We start from the raw sequence: 18,664 nt of genomic DNA on the forward strand, positions 1-18,664 counted from the left end.
CCAGCAAGCCCCCCGTCCAGGACCTCGAGATCTGGCCCCTCGGGACACCGATTCCGCTCTCCGCAGTGGCGCCCACCCTCTCGCAAGGAGGCCACGGTCTCCAGACCACCGGAGCAAGAAGGGGCAGACTCGGCACCGAGCCCGGCACCGTCTCAGACCCACGTCATAGAGCAGACTCCAGAGGAGTGCCCGGTCGGTGAGGAGTTGCAGGAAGAGGAAGATGCACAAAAGGCCCTGACCTCTTCCTCCTCACCAGACGAAGCTGTGGCGGGCACAACAGTGTCCGGCCCTCCCCCGATTGACCATCGAGCGCACCAGGAACTGCTACGCCGAATAGCCCTCAATCTGGAGTTGCAGGCGGAGGAGACGGTAGAGCAAGAGGACCCCATGGTTGACATCCTAAGCCCGGAGGGCCCCTCCAGGATCGCGCTCCCGCTCATAAAAACGGTCCAGTCCAACTACAAAACAGTATGGCAAACACCGGCCTCCAGTGCACCAACTGCGAAAGGCGTGGAGAGGAAATACTTCGCCCCCTCTAAAGGGTTCGACTTCCTCTTCTCTCACCCAACACCCTGTTCGCTGGTCGTCTCTGCGGTCAACGAATGAGAGCAACATGGCCAGCAAGCCCCCGGTCCTCAAGGCCAAGGAGGCAAAATGCTTGGACTTATTTGGGAGGAAGGTCTACTCGTCCGGGGGCTTCCAGTTGAGGATCGCTAACCAGCAAGCGATTCTGAACAGACACAACTCCAATTCTTGGGCATCAGTCTCCAAGTTTAAGGAATCCCCGCCTCAGGGCTCACAATCCGAGTTTGCGGCTACAGTGGACGAAGGGAAAGCAGTAGCCAAAACCTCTCTACAGGCCTCCCTTGACTCCGCGGACGCAGCTGCTAGGACAATCACGTCAGGAGTAGTGATGAGGTGCTCGGCGTGGCTACAGGCTTCCGGCCTTCCCCCAGAGGTGCAAAACACCCTGCAAGACCTGCCGTTCGAGGGGTCAGGCTTGTTTTCGGACCAGACAGATGCCAGACTGCATAGCCTCAAAGACTCTTGAGCAACCCTCAAGTCACTGGGAATGCACACCCCAGTGACACAGAGAAAACCCTTTAAGCCACAACCACCACAGAGGCAATACCACCCTTGTTCTAGACAGGAACCGTACCGCAGAAGGGGCAGGGATAACAGGCATAGACGTAACAACACGCCTAACCAGGGCCAAAACCACAGCCAAGGCAAGCCACAGCCGGGAAATAAGCAAGGGTTTTGAAGCTGCGATCGAGGACAGCGTACCAAACTCTATTCCGGATCCCCCTTTATGTTTCAGGGGCCGCCTGTCCCATTTTTACCGTGCTTGGTCCCATATAACATTGGACCACTGGGTCCTGCGCATGGTGGAGGCGGGCTACACCCTTCAGTTCTCCTCGCCCCCTCCCTCCCACCCCCGATCCCCATTCCTCTTCAGGGACTCCTCTCACGAGCAACTCCTCATGCAGGAGGTGCGAACCCTCCTCAAAGTAGGAGCAGTGGAAGAGGTTCCTCCGGACCTAAGGGGGAAAGGGTTCTACTCCAGGTATTTCCTCATTCCCAAAGCAAAAGGGGGCCTCCGTCCCATTTTGGACCTACGCAGACTAAACAAATTCTTGGTCAAGGCACATTTTCATATGGTCTCCCTTGGCGCTATTATCCCATCCCTGGATCCGGGGGATTGGTATGCTGCCCTCGATATGAAAGATGCGTACTTTCACATCGCCATCCGCCCGGCCCACTGGCGGTTCCTGCACTTCACCATCAACCAACACCATTTTCAATTTACGGTCTTGCCCTTTGGCCTGGCACGGCCCCGCAAGTGTTCACAAAATGCATGTCCGTGGTGGCAGCTTTTCTTCAGAAAAGATGGATGTGCGTATACCCGTACTTGGACGACTGGCTCCTCGCGGGCAGGTCGGAGGACGAGGTCCACTCCCATGTGACACTGCCACTACAGGTGTTCCGCAAGCTCGGTCTACTGGTCAATGTGCCCAAGTCCTCACTGATCCCCTCGCAGAGACTGGACTTCATAGGGGCAGTCCTGGACTCGGTGGCGACACGGGCAAGTCTTCCAGTGTTAAGGTTCTTGGCCATTCAAAGGGTTGTAAGCTCATCCAACAATTCCCCACAACCACGGCCAGATGCTGTATGCAACTCTTGGGGCACATGGCAGCCTGCACACATGTAGTCAGACATGCCCGCCTAAGACTCAGGCCATTACAGTTATGGCTGGCCCAAATGTATCGCTCCAACAGAGACCCTTTAGACCTAGTAGTGATAATCCCACCTCGGGTGTCGAACTCCCTCCGCTGGTGGCTCGATCAGCAGCAGGTTTGCGAAGGGGTCCCTTTCGCCACCCCGCAACCCACTCTGACGTTAGTAACAGATACGTCGGACCTGGGCTTATGGTCCAGGGAAGAAAAGTTGCTTCACATCAATCTGAAAGAGTTAAGGGCAGTTCGCCTCGCCTGCCAGACCTTTCATGCTACCATAGAAGGCCACAGCGTGTCAGTTCTGACGGACAACACTACCGCCATGTTCTACATAAACAAGCAGGGCGGGTCCAGATCCTCTCCCCTTTGTCACGAGGCGCTCCTCCTATGGGACTTCTGTATAGCCCATTCAGTCCACCTACTCGCAGCATATCTCCCAGGGGTCCAAAACGGGTTAGCAGACCGACTCAGCCGGTCCTACCACATGCACGAATGGATGTTGAGACAGGACATCCTGCATTCAATCTTCCAGAAGTGGGGGTTTCCCCAGGTGGATCTCTTCGCCACCAAGGACAACAGCCAATGCCCTCAGTTTTGTTCATTTCAGAACCTCAGCCCGGGCTTGTTGGCAGATGCCTTCGCGATTCCGTGGGGCGGGAGCCTGAGGTATGCCTTCTCTCCATTCCCGCTCATCCACAGGGTCCTGCTCAAGACCCGCAGGGACAAGGCGACAGTCATCCTTATCGCCCCGGTGTGGCCACGCCAGCACTGGTTCACGACCCTGCTGGAACTGTCTGTGACCGCCCCGATCGCCCTCCCCCTCCATTGCGACCTCATCACACAGGACCAGGGTCGCCTACTCCACCCGAACCTACCATCGCTACATCTCACGGCGTGGTATCTCTCTGGCTAAACGATACGGAGTACAGGTGCTCCCACCAGGTCCAGCAAATTCTTCTTGGTAGTAGGAAGCCCTCCACAAGAGCGACCTACCTTGCCAAATGGAAGAGGTTCTCCCACTCGTGTAAGCCTCATCACATACAGCCTCTGCAGGCCTCAGTCCCATCAATTCTGGACTACTTGCTACACCTCAAGCTTCAAGGGCTTGCCCCCGCCTCAATTAAAGTGCATCTGGCTGCCATATCGGCGTTCCACCCTGGGGAGTTGGGAGTTTCATTGTTCTCCAACCCCACAGTAGTCCGATTCCTCAAGGGGCTGGAGAGGGTGTTTCCCTACTCGCGCCCGCCGGTCCCTGCGTGGAATCTCAACCTGGTCCTAACTAAACTCATGGGGCCGCCCTTTGAATCCCTAGCCTCTTGCTCCCTCATGCACCTCTCATGGAAGGTAGAGTTTCTCGTGGCCATCACATCGGCTAGGAGGGTATCGGAATTGAGAGCCCTCACTTCGTAACCTCTTTATACAGTTTTTTATAAGGATAAGGTGCACCTGAGGCCGCACCCTAAATTCCTTCCCAAGGTGGTCACGCAATTTCATATGGGACAGGATATTTGTTTACCGGTGTTCTTCCCTAAGCCCCATACGGACCCAAGCCACCGCAGCCTACATACCCTCGATGTCCATAGAGCCTTGGCATTTTATCTAGAACGGACCAGGCCATTCCACAAATCGACTCAACTGTTTATTGCCATTGCGGAGAGAATGAAAGGCCAGCCTATCTCGTCGCAACACTTGTCAGCATGGATTGTGCTTTGCATACGCACATGCTATGAGCTCGCCAACATACCAGCCCCGGAGATCAGGGCTCACTCGACTAGGGCCCAAGCGTCCTCGGCGGCTTTCTTGGCGCAGGTTCCACTCCAGGAAATCTGTAAAGCGGCCACCTGGTCATCGGTGCCTACGTTTACAGCCCACTACGCGATCCATCATCAGACCAGAGAGGACGCGATGGTCGGCAGGGCTGTGCTTCAATCAATTGTTCCTTGACTCCTACCCTCCTCCAATGATAAGCTTGTGAGTCACCTAATCTGTAATGGACGTGAACAATCACTCGAAGAAGAAAAAACGGTTACCTACCTTCTGTAACTGTTGTTTTTCGAGATGTGTTGTTCACGTCCATTACACTTCCCACCCTCCTTCCCCTCTGTCGGAGTCACCGGCAAGAAGGAACTGAGGGAGGGTCGGGCTGGCAGGGATATATATACGCTAGAGCGGGGCGCCGCTCTGGCGGGAGGGGGGACCCTGCCGGCCCAACGGGAGCTGCTGAGGGGAAAAGTTTCCGACGTCCGTGCACGCGATGCGCGCACACCTAATGTGTAATGGACGTGAACAACACATCTCGAAGAACAACAGTTACAGAAGGTTGTTGGGTATAAACCAATTAAGGTGGTGGAATATAATTGGTTAAATAACCATGTTACAGTATGTTAGGACTGGTTAGTTAAATTTCAGTAAAATGATTGGTTATGGTGTAGCTAAGCAGAACTCAAGTTTTACTATATAGTCTGCAGTCAATCAGGAAGTAAGGGGGGAATGGGAATGGGGGTGGGGAAATTGGAATCATGTTTTGCTAAGGGGGTAAGGGAATGGGAACAGGGATGGCTCTGTGTTTCCTTCCTCAGTGTCCTTCCTTCCTCAGTGTCCCCATTACCAGCTCTGACACCACAGAGCCTGTCCAGGAGGGTCGAGCCCCGGCACGAACCTTCCACACTGAGTCTAGACATTGTTGTGGTGGCTTTTCCAATGTGGATGTTGAATTCTGTTTCACGTGAAAGGTTGACTCTAATAGTGGACCCCAGGTATGTGAACTTATTCACCACTTCAAGTTCATAGTTGTTGATCTTGAGGGAGGGTGCTTCCTCAACTCCTTGAGACGTTAGGTTTGTCTTTTTTAGGCTTATAGTAAGGCCAAAGTCTTGGCAGGCTTTGGGAAAACTGCCCATGAGGTTTTAGAGATGGGCTTCTGTGTGGGGTGCAGGGCCAGCTCTAACTTTTTTGCCGCCCCAAGGAAAAAAAAAGAGTGCCGCCCTCCATAGCACCGCCATAACACACACCCTCAGCACCGCGCCGCCACCCCCACCCCGCGGAGTGCCATGCCGCCGAACCCCCCCATGGAGCGCCGTGCCGCCGAACCCCCCAACTCCCTGCGGAGCGCTGCTGAAACCCCCCCGAGCCCCCGCAGAGCACCGCGTAGCCAAACACCCGCCCCCCCGCAGAGCGCTGCACAGCCGACCCCCCCCCCCCCACGGAGCGCTGGGCCGCTGAATGCCCCCGCCGAACCCCCCAGGCCCCCGCGGAGTGCCGCGCCGCCGAACGCCACCGCCGAACCCTCCAGTCCCCCGTGGAGCGCCGCGCCGCCGAACCCCCCCACCGAACTCCCCCAGCCCCCCGCTGCTGAATCCCCCAGCCCCGTGCGGAGCGCCGTCAAACCTCCCACCGAACCCCCCAGCCCCCCATGGAGCACTGCACCGCCGAACGCCCCTGCCGAACCCCCCAGCCCCCCGCGGAGCACCGTGCCGTTGAACGCCCCTGCCGAACCCCCCAGCCCCCCGCGGAGCACCGTGCCGCTGAACGCCCCTGCCGAACCCCCCAGCCCCCCGCGGAGCACCATGCCGCTGAACGCCCCTGCCGAACGCCCCTAGCCCCCCACCGCTGAACCCCCCAGCCCCCCGCGGAGCGCCGCCGAACCCCCCCACCAAACCCCCCCAGCACCCTGCGGAGCGCTGCGCCACCGAACCCCCCCAGCCCCTGGGGAGCGCCCCGCTGCTGAACCTGCCCCAGGTCCCCGCAGAGCGCCGCCAAACCCCCCAGTCCCCCGCAGAGCACCGCGCCGTGCTGCCGAATCCTCCTGCTACCACACACACCTCCCGCCGAGCACCGCCAAACACCCCCACAGCCGAGCCACGCTGCTGAACACCTCCCACCCCCAGCCGCCGCGGAGCGCCCCGCCGCGCCGCCACAGTAGTTGTTACAGTCACTCCTGTCACCCTAGTTTTTATAGAGTGGTGATGTTGGTGTCTCTCATTTCTTGTGGTACTTAGCCTTCTTTCTAGCACAGGCAGAGCAACTCATTTTATAACCTCTGACAGTATGCAGTCTTTTCCAGGGCCATCTATGGCAAGGCTAAGCTCCTCAACTGTTGGTTCATTGTCAAGTTGGTTCATAACAGGTAGACTTTCGATGGCATTGATGGCTGTGTCCAGAACGCTATTTTCACAAGAGTAAAGCTCAGAGGAGTGTTCTACCCAGCGATCCATCTGCTTGGTGCAGTCGCTGATTGTTTCCCCTGTTGTTTATTTCAGAAGGGCTGTCTTCTTTGAAGTTGGAACCAAGGCTTTCTTGATCCCATCATACATGTTTCTGATGTTGCTTGCATCAGCTGCTACTTGGATGCTTTTGCATAAGTGCAGCCAATAGTCATTGGTGCAGCATCAAGCAGTCTGTTGTACCTTGGTTCTTGCTGCTCTCAACACATAAGGTTTTTTATTTGGGCCTCTCTTATAGTTGGTTTGGGCTGGGCATTTCGCCTCTGTGACTGGTATCAATTCATTGGAATATGCATCCAACCAGTTGTTAGTCTTGCTTTCCTTCTTCCCAAAGACTGACAGAGCTGCATCGTAGATTGTGCTCTTCTGTTGCTTCCACTTCAGGTGGACGCTTTTGGCACCATCACTGGAGTCAAGGACCCTGAGAGCGAAGGGCTACGAGGTGCAGATGGACGCCCTGATTGTCGGAGCCCTGGGTGCCTGGGACCCCTGCAACGAGCGTGTGCTGCGGACCTGCGGGATCGGTCGACGCTACGCACGGCTCATGCGGTGCCTCATGGTCTCAGACGCCATCCGACGGTCCAGGGACATCTACATCGAGCACATCACCGGCCACCGACAGTACCAGGAGGTGTGAGCCAGAGTGACATCGTTCTCCCACTACGAGAAAGGGACCAAGTGACCTTCTCCGTTGGATCATATGAACTGGAACCATAAACTCCCTGAACATTAAATCTCACCAAATGAGGGTCAATCCATCCTCATCATCATATCCACTCATTATACTCCACATCCAAACATAGCCACTCTATGAACTTCAAACCCTCATATCTCAATGCCTGTACTTTGACCCATCAACCTTTTACGCCCAATCGGGGATACTGCAGATTATGTATTCCTCATGCCACCTGATCTTAAACCAAACTTTGCACCCTCGATAATCTGTATGTTATTCCCTGATAACCAGAAATTTCTATGCTCAAACTCTGTTCACTATTTTTTTTTAACATCATCTTAATAAAATGTTCTTGTACGGCTGTGACTTTTCTTGGTCCACTAAGGCAGTGGTTTTCAAACTTTTTTTCTGGCAACCCAGTTGAAGAAAATTGTTGATGCCCACGACCCAACAGAGGTGGAGATGAGGGGTTCGGGGTGTGGAGGGGCTCAGGGCTAGGGCAGAGGGTTGGGGTGTGGGAGGGGGTCAGGGCTCTGGGCTGGGGGTGCAGGCACTGGGGTGGGGCTGGGGATGAAGAGTTTGGGGTTCAGGAAGGGGCTCTGGGTTGGGGGGGGCTCAGGGCTGGGGCAGGGGATTGGGGCATGGGCTTGGGGTGCAGGCTTACCTCCAGTGGCTCCCAGTCAGCGGCACAGCCGGGGTGCAGAGGTAGGCTTCCCGCCTGCCCTGGCACCACGGACCGTGCTGTGCCTGAAGCGACCAGCAGCAGGTCCAGCTCCTAGGCAGAGGCACGCAAGTGGCTCCAAGCGGCTCTCGCCCACAGGCACCACTCCCCCCAGTCCCATTGGCCGGAGCTTGGGGTGGGGGCAGCACGCGGAGCCCCGTGCCCCACCCCCCCCACCTAGCAGCCGGACCTGCTACTGACCGCTTTCAGGGTGCAGCGCGGTGTCGGAACAGGTAGGGACTAGTCTGCGATAGCCGGGCAGCACCGACGATGGGACTTTTAACATCCCAGTGGGCGGTGCTGACCAGAGCCGCTGTGACCCAGTGCCTTCCATTCCACGACCCAGTTCTGTCGCGACCCACGGTTTGAAAACCACTGTGCTAAAGTACTGATGTTAATACGAGGACGTCCTTTTACTTTAGATCTGTTTATTTTCTTTGGTTTAAGTCTGACCTTGCTGCATACCAGAGAGTGGCCTGTGTCTCAGTGAGCACTTAGATAACTGCGGATAATGAGGACGCTGTTAAGGTTGGTACACCTTGTGATGATAAGATCCAATTGGTGCCAATCGCCAGATCTGGGATGTTTACAAGACACTTTGTATTGCGGCTTTGTCTGGAAGAATGAGTTTGTTACACAGAGGTCGTAATAGGAACAAATTTTTAGCAGTCTCTGACCGTTTCCATTCTTTTATCAGTTCCGTGTTGGGCAAGACTATGCGTCATGATCAGCTCCCACTCTTGCATTGAAGTCCCCTAGCAGGAAAACATATTTGTGCTTTGGAATCCTGCTGATGGTGGTGTTCAACTGGTCGTAGAACTGGTCCTTGATGTCAGAAGACAAGGAGAGTGTTGGGGCAAAGACACTCACAAGGTTGACTAGGCCCTCAGATGAGAACAACCGTAGTGCCAAAATTCTCTCTGATCCAGTTGTAGGTGGCTCAGTCATCCCCAGAACTGAGTTCTTGATGGCAAATCCCTCTCTGTGCTCTTGCATTTCTTCAGCGCTTTTCCCCTGCCAGAAAAATGTGTAGACTTTTCCCCTGAGAGATCCACTTGATGCTAACCGTGTTTCTTGGAGGATTACGATATCCACATTGAGTCGTTTCGGCTTGTCATTGATCATGGCAGTTTTACGTGCATTGTTCATTTGCTGAAGGCCCTCAGATAATCCAGTTGTCATGGTGCAAACGTTCCAGCACCCTATCTTTAAGGATGTTTTCTTTCTTTTACTTGATTTGCCTGGTGCATTGGTCACAGTCCACTTGTCAAGTTATGAAACTCTAAACTCCAAGCACCCATTGAAGCAGGCAGACTGTGGTGGGACAACACCCTATTGTCCGGGGGCCACCCAGTTTTATGGTGGGTGGTGGCTGTCCAGTGAGATATGATGATCTCGCCCACCGTCAGAGACAGCTCTTGGCGCTCAACTCTACGCTGATAGAGTAGGAGCTTAGAACACGTGACTGCTGCCTCCCATGTTGTGTTGAGGCTTGAGGTGAAGGTGGAGTACCTCTTCAGGGCGCAAGCCTGGGCAGATGATATGGAGGCCCTGAATTGCCCGTGCATCAGGACCCCCATCTCAGCATCAACAGTAAAACCCAGAGGAGAGGAAAAAACAATACATCTGGTACCTGATCCACTGCAGGAGTTGCCAGAAAGATACTAAGATGTTAGGACCTGACCGCCGTTGGGGCTCCACTCCAGATTTTCTGTCTGAGTTTACGCTCATAGCCTTACATTCTCCCGAATTCACCCACAAGGCAGTGAGGCTTTTCTGTCAGGGGTTGCTCCCTTAGCCTTATGCCCTTCCGGGCTACCCACAAGGCAGTGGGTTTGATGAGCCGCAGGTAGTACCGTCTACTCTCATTACGGTAACAGGCATAGCCTGACCTGACATCAAACTGACATTAATTCAAAATTAACAACAAAATCGTCCTAGAAGTAAATTAACCCTTTCCATTCCCTCCCCTCTACTTCTTCTTCTTCTTATGCACCCCATGCCCTGGAAGAACTTCTCTGCAGGCCTGTGTGTGCTTGTCTTCCTGCTGCCCAATACAGGAGCAGACAAGCAGAAGACAGGGAAGTGGGTACTCATGTGGGAATTGTGAAGCTCTTTTTCATGTGTCCCTGTACAATATGAGCCAGACATTGAGACCAGGGGCCTCCCTGTCTGCAGGTACCAATTGTGGGCATAAATAATCAGGTGTAATCCCACATCTATAGCTATTTGCACCTGCAGCACAGGTCTCTTGGATGACTGAGAGTCTGATTTGTGGGTTGAAGCAGGAATTTACATGTCTGCAGGAACTAGATAGTGGGTGCCAGTAATTGTAGGTGTGCAATTATTTGTCCCGGCAGTTTTTCACATGGTAGATCCCTAGCAAGAACCACCCTTCTCGTGACAGTCCCAGCACTCTGCAGCCAAAACTCCACATGGGCAGGGAAGTTCTGGCAATTTCTGCTTCTGGTGCCAGCCAAACCCTGGAAGAACAGTTTGTGGAAAAACTAAGAGAAAACAGTTGTTGGGACCTTGAAGAAGGTCTGTTCTGTGTGAAGTTTAGAGGAATTTTTGTTCTTAGTTTATTTGATATGATTTGCCCATCCCTAATAAACACATGTTTACACATGTCTGTTTATACACACATGCACACGTGTAACATTCTATATCGAACCACATGAGAATGGACAATTCGTTGCTACAGGGCTTTTTCCAAAATGAATTTTCTGAGAGCAGCAGGATTTCTTTTTTTTAAATGTTACGTTTGGTCTGTGGGCTTTGTGCTGCCTACTCTGGTAGGTGCCAGACTGCTGAGGTTATGGACCAGACACAGATTGAGGCTGTCTCTACACTTAAGCCGCTACAATGGCACAGTTGCAACATCAGTGCAGCCACTCGCTGCGGCTACGGGTGGGGATCTGCTGACACTGTAGGTGATCCATCTCCACGAGAGGCAGCAGCTAGATCAACGAAAGAATTCTTCCGTCAGCTTAGTGCTGTCTTACGCCAGGGTTAGGTCAGCTTAACTGCCTCGCTCAGGGGTATGGATTTTCATGCAACGGAGCTGGGTCGACTTAACTTAGTTTTTAGTGTAGACCGTGTGTGTGTGGTTTTAGAAAATTAGAGACTGAAATGCATTAGTTATCTGAAACTTGGGTTCTGTGTTCTTGCAGCATTTTAATTCTGTTTATACGACTCGTGTTTCTGTCTTTACCACGGACCCTGGCACAGCTTCAGGTTTTTGTGACCTGTTAAAAAGTGCAAAGCTCAGGTTAAAGCTGCCGTTCGTTGGTGTTGGGTATAAACAGAACGCCCGTTGCCAGAGCACTTCTTCTGGGATCTATACACTGTTCCATAGTTTACTGGATGAGAACGTCTCATTCTGCTGCTGAGTGTGCCGGGCACACTGTTGATGCTATTGTCTTATACAAGTGTGGAGAGCCCCTCCCCCCAGGCGAGTGGCGGCTGGAAGGCACATGGTACACGGCAGGGTCAGGCGTGAGATTAGTACCTACTAATGGCTGTTTCTATGTTTTGTGATATTTATTCTTCCTCTAATGTTTTTTTATGTTTGGCTCCAACCCAGACACTCCATTCAGCTTGATCACTGGGAAACTGTTCCCACGTCTGTGTCTCCTCCGTTTAATATCTTTTGGCATTAACGCGCAGCCCTGACCCTTGCTGCCCGCAATGCACATACCTTTCTCTGCACAAATCATGCTACTCTTTAGTGGAGAGAAAATGGCCATAGCCTCAGTGTCACTCAGCACAGTGGGACTCAAGCTGTGGGCTCATGGGTGCCATCTTTCTAGCTTTTCTACATTCGCACAAAAGCACATTTCTTACTGTGGAGGCCCACATTTCAGGTCACATCTGGGATGCTGTGTGCTCCCGAGGCTAGCCAGAATCCATCTTTTCTCTGCATAAGGGGCTGCAATAACTCAGTTTTGTTTTCCTTTCTTTTTAATGTAGCGATCCTTGGCATGCATACGCTGATGAGTAACCAGCAGTACTACGAGGCACTCGGGAGCACCACCATAGTTAACAAGGAAGGCCTGAACAGTAAGTATGATTTACAGCTGTTCTGGAGTATTTGGTTGAAAGACTCAAAGCTGCTAGTGGGCTATTGACTGTGATTATTTTTAATAATATTTTCTAACCTGATTTTTCTCATTATGTCAAATTCACCTAAGAGGTATGAACCAACACAGGACCCACTTATATTGCCAGAATTGTAAAAGTGTGAAATCTGGTGCATCTGGGATGGATGAAGGGGAAAGCATGTGGCTTTCATTGCTCAATAGCGCCCCCTGATGCTCACCTAATAGAATGGGACTGACAGTGACCTTACAGGAGATGGTACATTCTCTCTAGAGCTAGTCCGAGAATCAACATTTTTCTCACAAGGAATTTCAAACAAGTCCTTGGTTTGGAAGTTTCAGTTTTCCCATTGGAAGTTTTAAAACAAAAGGTTTGTTTTGACCTGGAATTTCAATTTAAATGTAATTTCATTTTCTTTAAACCAAAAAAACAAAACGACATTTAAAAAAAAAAATGACAATGTTTGTTTAGATATTTTCCTGTGGCAGAATGAAATTGTGTTTTTTGGCCGAGAAAGAACTTTCTGCATGAACAATGTGGAACAGCTTTAGTTCTGTGCTCGGAGACCAAGCCTGTGAGGGCCGGTTCCTGGCATGGGGGCAGAACGGTGGCCCCAGATCTCATTTCAAACAGACAAATAGCAGAATGCAGTCAGAGCAAATCCTGAAATGGCTGAAGCATTTAGGTTGTGACTTGTTTGACTCTTAGTGCATATTGCTTCCACCCTTATTCTATAGTATCCATGTACTCTAGTCTACTACAGGGAAACCAGTGGGTCAGAACCTCCGCTGGTGTCAATCATTGTGGTGCCACTGAAGTTTAATGGAGAGATGCTGATTTGTAGCAGTTGAGGATCTGGCCCCATATATGAATTATAGAAATGTCATTGACTGAGGAACAAACTGGTGACATGTTACTGTGGATTAGAATATGGCTTTGTCCATAGCGACATTCTGATTGGCCTTTGTGATGATGTCTGACCTGTCACATGCCAGCTACCAACAATGTTTTTGTTGTAGCTGGGACCTCATTGTTAAAAAGAAATAAAAGGAAGATCCTCCCTCAGCCGCAGTTGTTAACATTTTTTAAAGAAAAAATACACAGGAAGATTTTTACTCTTTTTACCGTATTTCCCTTCCACCTGCATTTAACACAATGGCTACAGGGAATTTCCTCAGAAAATTATGACTCCTTCTCAGAGAAGTTGTTACTGTGGGTGCCCCACGGGAGGTGTGCGCCTGTCCGTGCACTTTGAACAGGGCAGCCCTTATGGCAAATACACCCTTCACAGCTTTTTACTGGGACAAGGTGACTCCATCCACATTCTCCTTTCCGGCCCAAGGACTCATCGGACTTCCACGTAAACCAGGATATTTAGTTTCCAGACTAGCACAGACTTCATACTTCAAGGGAAGAAGCTAGTTTTCATGCTCCAGATGTGAGACGAGCCCTTGCATTCTACCTCAAGAGAATTAACCGTTTTTGCCCAGTCACCTAGTTTTATGAGATCCCTTTGTAACTCTTCACAGTCTGTTTGCGACTTAACTGTCTTGAATAGTTTTGTACCATCTGCAAATTTTGCCACCTCACTCTTTACCCCTTTTTCCAGATCATTTATGAATATGTTAAATAGTACTGGTCCCAGTACAGACTCCTGGGGACACCCCATTTACCTCTCTCCATTCTGAAAACTGACCATTTATTCCTACCCTTTGTTTCCTATCTTTTAACAAGTTACTGATCCATGAAAAGGCCTTTCCTCTTATCCCGTGAGAGCTTACTTTGCTTAAGAGCCTTTGGTGAGGGACCTTGTCAAAGGCTTTCTGAAAATCTAAGTACACTATATACACTGGAACACCCTTGTCCACAAGCTTCTTGACCCCCTCAAACAATTCTAGTAGATTGGTGAGGCATGATTTTCATTTACAAAAAACATGTTAACTCTTCCCCAACAAATCATGTTCATCTCTGTGTCTGACAATTTTGTTCTTTACTATAGTTTCAACCAGTTTTCCTGGTACTGAAGTTAGGATTACCGGTCTGTAATTGCCAGGATCGCCTCTGGCAAAGGCGGGCCGGTGCCCCGGGACCCGATCCAAGCTGGAGTCGCCAGGGCCGGAGCCGCTCGGCTGGGGCTGGTGCCTGTACCCCGGGGCCCGAGCCACGCTGGAGCCACCGGGGTGGGCCGGAGCCGCTCGGCCGGGGCCAGCGCGCTCGGCTGGAACCAGGGCTGGTGCCTCGGGGCCCGAGCTGAGCCGGGCTGGAGCCGCCAGGGCCGGAGCCGCTCGGCCGGGGCTTTTTTTTAAAAAATTGGCATCACATTAGCTATCCTCCAGTCATCTGGTACAGAAGCTGATTTAAATGATAGGTTACATACCATAATTAGTAGTTCTTCATTTTCACATTTGAGTTCCTTCAGTAAACTTGGGTGAATACCACTGGGTCCTGGTGACTTCTTATTGTTTAATTTATCAATTGCCCTCTTTCTTAGGCCTTTTCAGAGTTTCATCAAAAAAAGTTATGTCGACGACCGAAAAGCACTATAATAACATTGCTATTGCATGTTCACACTATGCCCCGGGCCCCGATCCAAGCTGGAGTCGCCAGGGCCGGAGCCGTTTGGCTGGTGTCCCGGGGTCGGAGCCGCTCGGCTGGGGCCGGTGCCTGTGCCCCGGGGCCCGAGCCGAGCTGAAGCCACCAGGGCAGGCCGGAGCCGCTCAGCTGGGGCCAGCGCACTCGGCCAGAACCAGGGCCAGCGCCCCGGGGCCCGAGCCGAGCTGGAGCCACCGGGGCCGGGGCAGGCCGGGGCCGGCGCGCTCAGCTGGAACTGGGGCCGGCACCCCAGGGCCCGAGCCGAGCCAGGCCGGAGCCGCCAGGGCCAGAGCCGCTCAGCCGGGGCCGGAGCCACTCGGCCGGGGCCGGTGCCTGTGTCCCAGTGCCCAAGCCGAGCTGGAGCCGTTGGGGCGGGCCAGAGCCGCTCGGCCGGGGCCAGCGTGCTTGGCCGGAACCAGGGCCGGTGCCCTGGGGCCCGAGCCAAGCTGGAGCCACCGGAGCCGGGGCCGGGGCCGGGGCCGGCCGGGGCCGGCGCCCCAGGGCCCGAGCCAAGCCGGGCCGGAGACGCCAAGGCCAGAGTCGCTCGGCCGGGGGGGCCGGACTGGGCTGCACCTCCTCGCACCCCCACCCCAGCTTACCTGCTGCCCTGCCTGTTTCAGGCTTCCCGTGAACATTTGATTCGCGGGAAGCAGGGGAGGGGGAGGAGCTGGGGGCGGAGCATTCAGGGGAGAGGGCGGAGTTGGGGCAGGGACTTGGGGAAAGGGGCGGAGTTGGGTGGGGCCAGGGCAGAGTTGGGGGCGGGGCCCCTTGGAGCTTCCTCTTTTTGTTATTTTAAAATATGGTAACCCTACACTATGCTCCTTCGATCAGCGTCCATACTTGGTGCTCTAGAATGGACAGTGAGAGTAGTGCACTGTGGGTAACTATCCCACAGTGCTACTCACCACCTTATGCTGCTAGGACTTGTGGGTTGGTGGAATGGATTACAGCGCATCAAGCATGTGGTCTTAACGTCCCATGATGCATTGTTTTCTGTCCCAGCATTCCATGGGCTTCTGGGTTTGGTTCACAGCTTTTTTCAATGGCCTTTGTTTGCTGTCTGCCTGCCATCTCTGTGTGAAAGGATAGATCCTGCATTGCTCTCTACTGCTCTGTTAAATGTCATTAACACATCACGGATGGCAGTGCATTTAAAGTTCCTAACTGAACAGGATTCAGACTTGCCTTGTGACATGGATGGGAGCAACATACGATTACTTTTGGTATTCACGGAGCAGCTGCACACAATGGACCATCGCTTTTGGGCTTGTGAAACTAGCACTGAGTGGTGGGATCATATCGTCATGCAGGTCTGGGATGACGAGCAGTGGCTGCAGAACTTTCGGATGTGGAAAGCCACCTTCCTAGAACTGTGTGTGGAGCTCACCCCCGTCCTGCGGTGCAAGGACACCAGAATGAGAGCTGCCCTCTTAGTGGAGAAGCGTGTGGCAATTGCAGTGTGGAAGCTGGTGACTCCAGACTGCTACTGGTCAGTCACTGTAACAAGGTCGGGACTCACCCCCGCGGCGCCTCCTACTGGTTACTCCGGGAATTAGCTCAGTCCAGTGAAGCGTCCCCTCTCGGTGGTATCCCGCCCGTTGTCTTGCCCTCGGTTGGCTTCTGAGCCCACGTCGCTCACCAACTCGCGGCGTTCTCTTCAGGACCACTGTCCTCCGGCAGTGCCCATTAGTCCTTCCACACCCCCTTCCGGGGGGGTGTCAATCAGCAGTCTCTATGTCCAGCCACCGTAGTCAACCACACACCCCAAAGTCTAATCCCTCCTGTCAGGGATCTGGCGTGGTCTGTAATGGCTGCTCCCTACGGCCAATGGCTGGGTGTACTGCAAGGGGGGAAGGGGGGACCCAGGCCCGCCCTCTACTCTGGGTTCCGACCCAGGGACCCTCCGGTGGTAGCCTCGCTGTCCTGCTTCTCTCCCCTCGTCTGTCCGCTTCCCCTTCAGCCCCTTGCACCCACTAGGCCCTTCCCTTCAGGGCCTGCAGCCTGGCAGGCCTCAGGCTAGAGCTTCCCTCTGCTCCCTGAGCCTGGCCAGCACTGCACTGTCCGCGGTGCTGGTTTTCCTGCTCTGGAGACAGACCTTCCCCGTCTAAGGTCTGGGACAGACTGACTGTTCTCTCCCTGAGCAGCCTTTTTATAGGGCTGAGCCAGGCCCTGATTGGCTGTCTCCAACCTGGGCCCTGATTGGCTCCCAGTAAACTCTTTTCCTATTGGCTGTGCGTCTGCGCAGGCCCACTGGCCTGCCACAGCCCATACTCTCAGGGAGTGGGGCAGCCGCCCCACTATAGTCACAAATCAGTTTGGAGTTGGGAAGTCGACTGTTGGGGCTGCGTTAACACAACTGTGCAGGGCCATTAATTGCATCCTGCTGTGAAGGACTGTGACTCCTGGCAATATGCGGGAAATAGTGGACAGCTTTTCAGAAATGGATTTCCCTAACTGCGGAGGGGCGATAGATGGCACACATAACCCAATTTTGGCACCAGACCACCTTGCAACGGAGTACAACACTAGAAAGGGGTATTTCTCCATGGTATTGCAGGCTCTTGTGGATCACTGCAGCTGTTTCACTGACATAAATGCTGGATGGTCTGGGAAGGTGCATGATGCACATATTTTCAGGAACGCCAGTGTCAGGGATCCCCCTCTCACTCTGAACTCTGGGGTACAGATGTGGGGACCCACATGAACGACCCCCTAAGCTTATATTCTACTAGCTTAGGTTAAAACTTCCCCAAGGCACAACTTCCTTTCCTTTTCCTTGGACGGTATTGCTGCCACCACCAAGTGATTTACACAGAAATTCAGGGAAGGATCACTTGGAATCCCTATTCCCCAAAAATATTCTCCCAAGCCCCTTCACCCCCTTTCCTGGGGAGCCTTGAGAATAATATACCAACCTGTTCCCTTAGCAATGTGAGCCCAGACCAGACCCTTTGTCTTCAAGACACTGAAAATCAATCAGGTTATTAAAAGAAGAACTTTATTTAAAAAGAAAAAAGTAAAAGAATCACACCTGCAAAATCAGGATGGAAGGTAACTTTACAGGGTAAATAAAAGATTTAAAACACAGAGGATTCCCCTCTAGCTCAGCTTCACAGTTACAAAAACAGGAATAAAACTACCTCTGTAGCATAGGAAAATTCACAAGCTAAAACAAAAGATAACCTAACGCATTTCCTTGTCTACTTATAATTTCTGTGGTTTTAGATCTATTATTCCAGGTATATTTTCAGGAGATGTTGTACCTGCCTGGTCTCTCCCTCCATCCAGAGAGGGAACAAAACAAAGAGAGAGCAAACAAAACTTTCCCCTCCCAGATTTGAAAGCATCTTCTTTTCCCATTGGTCCTTCTGGTCAGGTGCCAACTAGGTTATTTGACCTACTTAACTCCTTACAGGTAAGGCGATTCAGTACAGCTGCCAAGGAGGGATTTTATGCTACCCTTCTCTCTATATTTATGACACACACACCCCAAATCACAGACAGTGCTGGACAGCCTGTTCCACACTGGCTGTGATTTCTTCCTGGAACACTAGGAGAAAACAGAGTTAATAAGACACATGCCCCTATAGACATACTACTGATTATATAAAGAACTAACAGTATTTTCCACATTTTAAAGATGATTTTAACCAGGTGATTCTGGGAAACTTTCATGGGAGAGTGCATCAGCCACTTTGTTAGAAGCTCCTGAAATGTGTTGTATTTCAAAATCAAAATCTTGGAGAGCTAAACTCCACCGAAGAAGTTTCTTGTTATTTTCCTGACGGTATGAAGCCACTTCAGTGCAGCATGGTCGGTCTGCAGGTGGAAACTTATGGGCGTAGCTTCTCCAGAGCGTACACAATGGCGTAACATTCCTTCTATGTAATTGACCAGTGGCTTTCCCTCTCAGACAGTTTTTTGCTGAGATGGGATGGAATTCTTGATCCGGTTCTTCCTGCATTAAAACTGCTCCCACACCGCGCTTGGACACATCTGTGATTACTAGGAAAGATTTGTCAAAGTCTGGGGCCCTTAGCACAGGGTCAGACATGAATGTCACTTTAAGCTGGTTAAAGGCCTTCTGACACCCTTCAGTCCACTGAACTGCATT

At 52.4% G+C, this 18,664-nt stretch overlaps 1 protein-coding gene across 3 annotated transcripts in view; it reads left to right on the forward strand.

Moving 5' to 3' along the window:
* The window catches only part of TMOD1 (tropomodulin 1), a 105,236-nt gene that overhangs the window by 66,800 nt on the left and 19,772 nt on the right, over positions 1-18,664 (forward strand). For all 3 annotated transcript variants that reach the window (XM_054031747.1, XM_054031746.1, XM_054031748.1), the window contains one exon: positions 11,830-11,919. In XM_054031747.1, the coding sequence (XP_053887722.1) occupies positions 11,830-11,919 (90 nt within the window). The remainder of the gene's footprint in view (positions 1-11,829; positions 11,920-18,664) is intronic.

The sequence above is a fragment of the Malaclemys terrapin genome, chromosome 6 (assembly GCF_027887155.1).
Source record: "Malaclemys terrapin pileata isolate rMalTer1 chromosome 6, rMalTer1.hap1, whole genome shotgun sequence".
NCBI lineage: Eukaryota > Metazoa > Chordata > Testudines > Emydidae > Malaclemys > Malaclemys terrapin.